The sequence below is a fragment of the Ovis canadensis genome, chromosome 5, assembly GCF_042477335.2.
Source record: "Ovis canadensis isolate MfBH-ARS-UI-01 breed Bighorn chromosome 5, ARS-UI_OviCan_v2, whole genome shotgun sequence".
NCBI lineage: Eukaryota > Metazoa > Chordata > Mammalia > Artiodactyla > Bovidae > Ovis > Ovis canadensis.
In genome coordinates this window covers 75,007,129-75,017,552 of record NC_091249.1, presented here as the reverse complement: position 1 = coordinate 75,017,552, position 10,424 = coordinate 75,007,129, and the positions used below count along the sequence as shown (strand labels likewise).

The following is a 10,424-nucleotide window of genomic DNA, read 5'->3' as shown; positions in this document are numbered from 1 at the left end:
ATATTTTACTATTCCAAAGTATTCGTCTTTCACCAAACGCAGCCTTCTAATGGGGGACATTATCACTCAGACTTCTTACCCAATCCTGTAAAATCTCTCTGCAAAATTTTGTGCGTTACAGGTTTGTATAATCCTCTTTTATGTTATCTTTCCCCCCTCCCCTTACTGCCTCTGTGGTACAGCCCAGACAAAGGCGCTGAGTAAACCAAATTCCTCTGCTTGTACGGTACTGACCAGTCTCGCAAGATGGCGGCTCCCACTGAGACACATAGCACGGGGGTGGCCATATTGCCTCCTGAACAAAGCCGCCCAGGGTGCAGAGTGGGCAAAACTCCGCTGTACGGAACAGCGCACGCCGGGGAGCCCCGTGCTTTGCTCACCCAGACAGGAAGCGGGAGAATTCAGCCGTCTTGGGTTAAGCCGTGATGGGCGTTTCTGGAACTGCAGGTCAAAAGGCGGACATGTGTGGTGATGAGTGTCTTTTGAATTGGTAATGGGATAAGAGGGGTATCAGTGACTGGAGACTGATGAAGTCACTGAGAGGGAAGGTATATAGGATTAGGGTTGGATTTAGTTGGGAATCAGGGATGGGGTTAACTATAAGATTAGTAGTTGGATAATGGTGTGTCAGTGATGGGATTATCTGTGGGATCAGAAATGATGTGTAGGGGGACTGACTGGTGTTGACTGGGTCAGGAATCTAGGGGAGTCTGAAGAATCAGTGATTGATGAGGGAGGCTGTGGACTAAATGATGAGGGCATCCATGTGGCAATCAGTGATGTGGTAGGCATGGGGGAGTTCTATGGAGTACCTGATTGCTAGGCCCCAGGATTCAGAGATCTGGAGGGAGAAATAATGACCAGGGTGTCTTGGATGATAGCCTAGTTAGATAGCAAATGTATGTATGTTTTACATACATTAAAATTTCCACAGGTCATAGGCAACCTTTCAGGTCACATTCCTTCTCAACCCGTCACTATGCCCTTAACCTGGTACCCCTAACAAAAATGATCATTTTGAAACAGTAACAAACAAATCAGGATAGGATTATTATGAAAATTATGATTTTTGTCCTACCTCTGTCTAAATTTATTGAAATCATTTTATATTTTTTTCAAGAAACATTTATTAAACAACTGCTGGGTGCCTGGAGATAAGTATAACTATTTCTCCCAATTGTTTCTTTACAGATCTATTTTGACAAAGCTTAGACTACCCCGTATAAAACAGTATCCCTGTGGCAGGAGTACTCAGTTCCTTTGAACCAGTTAAATCTTGTCTACCTGACTCCTTGTGGTACTGAGAAGGATTTACCAGGTATGTACCTTCCTGTGTTAGGGTATATTCCCTTGTATCAGTGGTCCCAACTTACTACCATTTTTATATGTAGACATCCATACTGTTGGAAATCAACAATAAAAGTTTAAACATATTGATTGGCAGCAGTGTCTGCTGAGTTGCAAAGAAAATATAAGAGCTCTTGGGACATTAGATTTTAGCTGCTTATTCATTTCTGGGGAATAAGGGAATATATTTCTCAGTTTTTGATTTGGTCATTAGCTGTTCTTACTGCTGGGGAACTTATCTTGGTGTGTGTGTGTGTGTGTGTGTGTGTGTGTGTGTGTGTGTGTGTGTGTTGCCTTATGAACTCCTGCGAATGGAATTGCTGGTTAATGGCAAGGGGGAAATAAGTTGTTAATAAATAAAAAAAGAAACATATCTTCACATCCATACAATTAAAAAACTTATCTAAGTTTTGTATGATCAAAGTATGTAGTTACAAGAGCGCTTACTTCACCTTATACTTGCTAATTTTTCTATGAAGACTAAACTCTCTTCTCCCACAGGTTTGCTTATCATCTCCTTAACTTCTGTGGTCGTTGTTTCTAGACTGGTGAATATAGAAGCTGCATTTTGTATCCCATCTGTGAAAATACCCTTCTCATCACCAATTTTGCCTTTTCAGGCGTCTACCATTTTAGAGGAGAGCAGAAAAAGATGAAGTCCCAGGTGAGTTGCTTTAATTTTTAAATTTCCTTTTTTGGTTCTAAATACAATCAAATGGAAAAGTGAAGATAGCTACAATTTAGAACAGGGACAGATAGCCGAAATAAAGATCCAGACCTAGAAAGAATTGCTAGGTAATATGCAGATAATTTGGCTTGAAACCACTTTAAAAAGTTGGTGTACAGTTTTTCTTATCTTTTTGCTGACATCTTTTCAGTTACATTATTTGCAGTCCTCTAAAGAGAAAGAAGATACATTTCCCATAGGAAGAAATTATTTCTTGCCATATAAAACTGAAACAACTCTCAGTTTTGGATCTTCCTTTCAGTAATGGGATATACAGTGTTCTCACCAACACTCCTGTGGTAAATGCAATAATAAATTTGTAACTGTATCATAGAGTGATTTCTTTTAGAAGGAAGTTATAGCATCATAGCCTGACTCTGTAACTTTATCCTTTAGAGCTGGAGTCATCAGACTATTGCCTGTGGGGCAAATTCAGTTTTCTAACTGTTTTTGTAAATAAAGTTTTACTGGCAGCACAGCCATGTCATTTGTTTACATACTGTCTATGGCTTTTTTTGTACTACAGTGCTAGAGTTGGATAAGCACCATATGGCCTGAAATGCTGAAAATATCTACTTTGCTGAAAAAATTTGTTGACCTCTGCTTTAAAGGACTAGATAGAGTATAGAGGCTTCTTGTTGTCCAGTTTTATCTATCAACAAAGTCTAGATAATACAGAATAGATACATTTTGAATGGTCTTCCAAAATATTTATTTCTTTCAAAAAGTAGTTCTTAAAATATAATTATCAGAAATTCCCTTGCAGTGGTTAGAGCTCTGAGCTTCCACTGAATGGGGGCACAGATTAAATCCCTAGTTGAGGAACTAAGATCCACAACTGAGTCATTTGTAGTGATGTGGATGGACCTAGAGTCCGTCATAGGAAGGACTAAGTCAGACAGAGAAAAACAAATATCATATATTAATGCATCTCTATGGAATCTGTTAATAGAAAGATGGTACAGATGAGCCTGTTTGCAGGACAGGAATAAGATGCAGATGTAGAAAATGGACATGGGGTGGGAAAGGGAGGGTGAGACAAATTGGTAGAGTAGGATTGACGTAGACACAACTGTGTGTAAAATAGACAGCTAGTGGGAAGTTGCTGTATAGCACAGAGAGCTTAGCTCGGTGCTCTGTGATGACCTAGAGCAGTCAGATTGGGGGAAAGTGGGAAAGAGGTTCATGAGGGAGGAAATATATGTGTACATACAGCTGATTTACTTCATTGTACAGCAGAAAGTAACACAACATTGTGAAGCAGTTATACTCCAATAAAAAAGATAATCATAACTTTACATGAAGGTTACCTTCTTATATGAATAGATGGAATCTAAAAAATTACTATTAATAAATAAATAATTTTTTATAATTGTCTTGGAAAGCTTTGGAAAGCAGGGGTCTCTGATGTTCTGAAGAGGAGTATGGGCTTTTTATTGGCCCAATAGATTCAACTGCCATGGCTAATTAACTTGCTTATTCCTTTAGGATTAAAGATTTGTATTTTTTCCATACAGTCCAGAAGTAGAAGACATCATTTTCACACACATATATCTTTTCTCCCTCTAACACCTATTCCCCTTCCGTCTCCTCCATCTCTTCCATTCTCTCAGTCACTCAAGCTGTAAAAACTGCTTGTAACTGATACAATAAATACAATTTTCCACTGATAATGTGCTGTATTTTATTCAAGATTAACAATTTATACATATATGGTATATTAAAGCATTCTAGTGTTATTGATAAAGCAAAATTAGAATGTTAGCATTACATTTATGAATTTTTTCTTATCAGAATGGATTTCTTCTATTTTCTACATTTATTATCTTTCTCATGTTACTGTTCTTTAGATCACAGGAATATTATTCAAAGTATGAAAACCCATTTTTTAAGTATGAACTTTATTTTCTATAATTTTCGTTCTTTCCTTTTTAGCAGACGTGTCTTGACTATTCAGTATATGTCACAGATGCTGGCTAGCTATGAAATAACTCAAAATTTAGGCATGGTTCTTTCTTGGAAAGAATACAGAGAAAAATGGGGCAAACAGATAATAGACATGAGAGCAAGGAACTTTTATAGTGGTGAAGGAAGAGCAGCCAGCTTTATAGAGAAAGCAAGGATGAGAGGCTTAAAAAATGATTGAACTTTGGATCATGAAGGAAGTAGGATGAGGATGGGAAACAGCATTTGCAAAAGTAGAAAAGGCTGAGAATTTGAGGAACTAACTAAAGTGGAGGTGTTTTGTTGAAAGTTTGTCTAAAGGCGTTATTAATGTAATAAAATATAAAAAGTCTTAATTACAGTGTCAAGGAAGGCATTGTGGAGTACAGTGGTCAAAAAACCAAGGTATTGAGTCAGGATACCTGCTTTTAAATCTGACAGTTGACTGGTCATATATATTTAGTGTAACATTTAGCACAAAGTAACTTAACCACTGTATTATGAGAGTTATCTCTTATGTAAAGTGGGAAAACTAAAGGGATTGTTATGGGAACAAACTAAATGTGTGGTAGGTTGATGGTGTGGGATGAGAGAAACCTTAAGATTGAGATGAGAATAAATATATAGATAGATGGAACCAAAGGAATCTTTTAAGCAAGGGAATGTTGATATTTAATTTTTCATTCTGAAAGCAGCATTTGATAATAAGAGAATAATTAGGGAAAACCCCTTAAAAATAGTTTTAAATAATACAAATCATTTAGATTCCACTATTAGGTGACAACAATTGTGAACATACATAATTAAAACCACTAGTTTACCCTCCAGAAATGTCTATGGCTCTACAGTTACCCAAGTCCTTTATTTCAGTGTCATGTCAATTTGTTTTGGCTTTTTCATGAATGTTTCCTGCATATTTCTTAAGTGTAAATGTATTCTTTTTCAATATTGCTGTTATAATTTATGTATTTCATTATATTCCTAGCTATTGCATATATGTAGGAGAATTGTTAGATTTAGAAGGAGCTAAGATTTCTTTCCTATGAAATGAGGGGATTGGATTAGAATCTTCAAGAACTCTGACATTCTCTGACTCTCTAAATATGGCTCTTCTCAAAAAATGTTTGTGTTAAACTTTAAAAATCCTTCTCTATAATTATTAATAAAAATCCTCCCAGTCAGGTTTTGTTGTTATTTTATAGTTTTGGGTATTTTTAAAATTAAAATTTTTCTTCATGCAGAATATATATATTTTTCTTTTTTCTAAGAGATAAGATATCATTGTATTATAATTGATAAACTTCGTTATGATAGCTAGAACTGGCATAGCCAAGTACCGCAAACTGCATGGATTAAATGACAGAAATTTTTTATCTCACAGTTCTGGAGGCTGTAAGTCAAATTCAGCTTATCAGCAGGGTTGGTTCCTTCTGAGGGCTTGAGGGAAGGATCTGTTCTAAGTCTCTCTGTTTGGCTTATAGATAACTTATCTTTTCCTCAATTGTCTTCATTCTATGTGTGTGTGACTCTGTTCAAACTTCTCCTTTTTATATGGATATCAGTTTTATTGGGTTAGGGTTCATCCTAATGACCTTGTATAACAAATTATATTTGCAATGGCCCTGTTTCCAAATAAGGTCACTTACGAATTTCTAGGGTATACAGTTCAGTTTCTAGCATATGAATTCAACATTATTCTTTTCCTGTTAACTTTCCAGTTGTTTCAGTACTATTCATTGGCTAATACATCTTCCTTTCAGCTCTTTTAATGCTGCTTTGGAGAAGGCAATGGCACCCCACTCCAGTACTCTTGCCTGGAAAATCCCATGGATGGAGGAGCCTGGTAGGCTGCAGTCCATGGGGTCGCCAAGAGTCAGACATGACTGAGCGACTTCACTTTCACTTTTCACTTTCATACATTGGAGAAGGAAATTGCAGCCCACTCCAGTGTTCTTGCTTGGAGAATCCCAGGGACGGGGGAGCCTGGTGGGCTGCCGTCTATGGAGTCGCACAGAGTCGGACACAACTGAAGTGACTTGGCAGTAGCAATGCTGCTTTATCATTTACTAAATTACCATTTGTATTAGGTAGGCATTTTATGGTTAACCTCTTTTGTTTTCCTGTCCTGTCTGGCTCTTGTTAGAGGCAGGATTTGACATTGATTCTCCCAAATACTCTGATACAAAACAAAGTGTAGGTATAGTTTTGCATGCTATAGTAGAAATGATAAGACTGATGACTTTAGATTGAACAGGAATATTGCTGTTACAGGGATTAGTATCTTTCAAGGATGTGGCTGTCGATTTCACCCAGGAGGAGTGGCAGCAACTAGACCCTGCTCAGAAGACCCTGTACAGGGATGTGATGCTGGAGAATTATAGCCACCTGGTCTCAATGGGTAAGAGTGACTTCCCTATATAACTCAGACTTGACCCGTCAAGTACCTTTCCTTACCAGTCACTATAGTTAGGTGGTTCCTGATGTGTATATAATGACTTTGATGATCTTAATACCTTCCCCAATGGAGGTCATTGCTTTCTGAAGGTTAAATGAACTACTTCATTGTAGACCTCCTTAAACTGCATCTTCTCTTTTGCCTTCTGTGCAGTCTATCCCAGTTCTCTGATTTCTATTTAATAGGGCATCCAGTTTCCAAACCAGATGTCATTTCCAAGTTGGAGCAAGGAGAAGATCCATGGATCATTAAGACAGACATACCAAATTGGATCTGTCCATATGAAGGTCAGGCAGATGGGCGACTAGGTAAGTGAAATATCAGTTTGCTTGTTTTGTTTTTATTTTGGTTGATCGATGCCTGAGGCTTATGTTTCTCTCCTTAGTGAATTTTCTTACTCTTCGTTCCTGTGCTGAAAATTTAGTAGGCATTCAACAAATAATTAATCAATTAAATAGTTGTGAACCTTTATAGGTGATAGCTATTTCTTATTGATTCTATATGTATATCCTTTGTATTAAATGTATATTGTTTTATATATTTAATGCATTTTATGAAAAGGCTTAATAGGCAATAGAAGGAAAATTTCTTCTAAAAACACAGGTTGCATTACAAAATTAAATGTCAAATACTGTGTTTTAAAAGTTCAGAGAAAATTAGAGTCTAAAGAAATGCAACAGAATTTGAAAAGGTATTTTTCAGAGCATGCAGCTGTAGCTGCTTTGAAAGATAAATTGAGTATTGATGATGATGAGAAAGGGAGGTGAAGGCAAAATGTTGGTGGAGGTGGGCAAGAAGAATATATGAACAAAACCTAGAAGATAGGGAAATATGGCTTTTCTGGGAGAACTTTGCTAGTTTTATTTGATAATATATAGAAGGAACAGTGGAATTCAAACTTGGGTTCTTGGCGTGACTCTGATACTAAATCCACAGCATGATCTTGGGTTTTTCTCTTGTTTATATTAGTTGTTAACTAGGAAAGTAGAATGAGAGGAGATAAAATATTTTGTGTACAGAAGAGACCTTGTTTCTTCAGCTAGAGGTGGCAGGATAATACTAGCCAAGTATATAGCAGATGGTTTATAAAATAAATGAATTTGAATGGTGAAAAGCATTTACATTCTGAAAGCAGGAGAAATGGGAAGATTCTAAAACAGTAATCCAAGATTAGAGTGATAATAACTCAGATAGTTTTCTGTCTCCTTCAGGTCTAGTTTTTTCATGAATATTTCTCTTTAACATCTTTGTCTATTCATTCCCCTGATCATAGTGTATGTTTTACTGTCTTCTGAAAAGGCATCTCATCCCTGTTTGGGTTCATCACCTTTATTAGATCAATCATTTTTTATATTCCTCTGTTTTCTGTTAATTATTCTTTATGACGTTTTAATTTTCCTTTCTTTTAGACAGGAAGAGTAACCTTGACAACCCCCAATCATGTATTTTGGGGTCTGTTTCCTTCCATAATAAGATATTGAAAGGAGTCATAAAGGATGGTTCATTATACTCCGTTTTAAAAGTCTGTCAAAGTGATGGTCAGTTACAGAGATGTCAGAAAAACAGTCTTTCCAGACAAGTAACAGTCATCAACAACAAAACAATGACTGTAGAGTCAGACTACAAATATGATGCACTGAGGAAAATACTTCAAGAGTGCATAGAGTCAGATGCTTCAAGACAAAGACCCTATAACTATGATGCCTTTAAAAAGAACTTGAAATCTAATATTGACCTACCTAGTTGTAACAAGAACAATTCAAGAATAAACCTTGATGAGAGTTTTGGATGTGGAAAATCAATCATCCACAGTGTGGCCAATTCTGACCTTGAGAAGCTTCACAATGGAGTAATTCCCTGTAATGATAATGAGCATGGAAACATTTTCAGCAAGAAACAATCCATTATTCATTATCAGAATGTTGAAACCAAGGAGAAAACCTGTGTGTGTATTACATGTGGAAAAGCCTTTGCTAAGAAGTCACAGCTCATTGTACATCAACGAATTCATACTGGGAAAAAACCATATGATTGTGGTGCATGTGGGAAAGCCTTCAGTGAGAAGTTTCACCTCATTGTACATCAGAGAACTCATACTGGGGAGAAACCTTATGAATGTTCTGAATGTGGAAAAGCCTTCTCTCAAAAATCATCCCTTATTATACATCAGAGAGTTCATACTGGAGAAAAACCATACGAATGTAGTGAATGTGGAAAAGCCTTCTCCCAGAAATCACCCCTCATTATACATCAGAGAATTCACACTGGAGAGAAACCTTATGAATGTAGAGAATGTGGTAAGGCCTTCTCCCAGAAGTCGCAACTAATTATACATCATCGAGCTCATACTGGAGAGAAGCCCTATGAGTGTACTGAATGTGGGAAAGCCTTCTGTGAGAAGTCCCACCTCATTATACATAAAAGAATTCATACTGGGGAGAAACCCTACAAATGTGCTCAGTGTGAGGAAGCCTTCAGCAGAAAGACAGAACTCATTACACACCAGTTAATTCATACTGGGGAGAAACCTTATGAATGTACTGCTTGTGGGAAGACCTTCTCCCGAAAGTCACAGCTCATTATACATCAGAGAACGCATACTGGAGAGAAACCCTATAAATGCAATGAATGTGGAAAAGCCTTCTGTCAGAAATCACATCTCATTGGACATCAGAGGATACACACAGGAGAAAAACCTTATGTTTGTACTGAATGTGGGAAAGCCTTCTCTCAAAAGTCTCACCTCCCAGGTCATCAGAGGATTCATACAGGAGAGAAACCATATGTATGTGCTGAATGTGGAAAGGCATTTTCTCAGAAGTCAGATCTTGTTTTACATCGGAGAATTCACACTGGGGAAAGACCCTATCAGTGTGCTGTATGTGGGAAAGCTTTCATCCAGAAATCACAACTCACTGTACATCAGAGAATTCATAGCAGTGGTAAAAATCATAGTGAACTAAAAACACAGACAAGCTTTCAGTATTAGCTCAAGGCTTCATATATAACAGGAACTTGATTAATTTGATAAATTTGTTGACAGCATCTTTATAGAGAAAATTTTACAAGAGAATTCATATCTGTAGTGTGGTGATAACCTAACTCAGCAAACATGATGGAAAATAATTACATAAATGAAGGCCATTTTCACCATAGCATGTAGAGCTTTTAAAGTTATGAATTGAATGGTTAGTAGAACAAATTATGTATATAGAATGTTGTCAAAGTAATATTCCTTATTATGCCCCATAACAATAAACATTGTGAAATTGCTAATATTAACTTGGCATCATTTTGGTCATATACATTAATTCCCTATAAAGGACAGAAAGAAAGCTTGATTTTAAAAAATCAATTCCAAGAAACTGCATTAATAAGGAAAGGCTTGGGAGTTCCCTGATAATAGGACTCAACAATTTCACTGCTGTGGCCCGGGTTCAATTCCTGGTCAGGGAACTAAGATCAAGTTGCACAGTGTGACCAAAAAAAAAAAAAAAAAAAGTGGGGTGAGGGGCTTAGCATGACCCCTAAAGATACATGTAAAATTCATATACAAAGATGGAAGGATAGGTTGATCAAATTCAGCAAAGGTGATAGTTGCACATTTTCCCATTTCAAGCATATCAGTTGATCTCTATCTTTGGAAGGATCCTTTTGAAACTGATGCTTCTTGACCATGTCTCCTATTCCTCTTGAAACATTTACTTTTCCTTACTGAATATTTGGTATAATGGAAAGACTTTGGTACTTAACCACATTGTCTGGGTTTTAATCCTGGCTCAACTACTCAAAAGATTGTATGACTTCAGGCAAGCCTGCTTTACCTATTTGAATATTTTTTCTTACTGGTAAATAGAAGTACAGTGTAGAGCACATTTTCAATTAACATTAGTTCTTTTTATCTTTTGTCCCTCAGTTTCCACTTGATTCCTTCACATTTCATGCCCACCT

At 36.8% G+C, this 10,424-nt stretch overlaps 1 protein-coding gene across 3 annotated transcripts; it reads left to right on the top strand.

Moving 5' to 3' along the window:
- Positions 1-234: 234 nt before the first annotated feature.
- Positions 235-9,755, top strand: ZNF300 (zinc finger protein 300). Of its 3 annotated transcripts, none has more exons than XM_069589964.1 (6): positions 235-447; positions 1,192-1,318; positions 1,968-2,011; positions 6,290-6,416; positions 6,659-6,781; positions 7,883-9,755. In XM_069589964.1, the coding sequence occupies exons 3-6, from the start codon at positions 2,000-2,002 to the stop codon at positions 9,460-9,462; spliced, it is 1,842 nt and encodes a 613-aa protein (XP_069446065.1). In that variant the 5' UTR covers positions 235-447; positions 1,192-1,318; positions 1,968-1,999; the 3' UTR covers positions 9,463-9,755. The 3 variants fall into 3 exon arrangements, with proteins under 3 accessions (XP_069446065.1, XP_069446067.1, XP_069446066.1); XM_069589965.1 differs by having other exon boundaries at positions 324-490; XM_069589966.1 differs by lacking the exon at positions 6,290-6,416 and having other exon boundaries at positions 298-447.
- Positions 9,756-10,424: the final 669 nt, after the last annotated feature.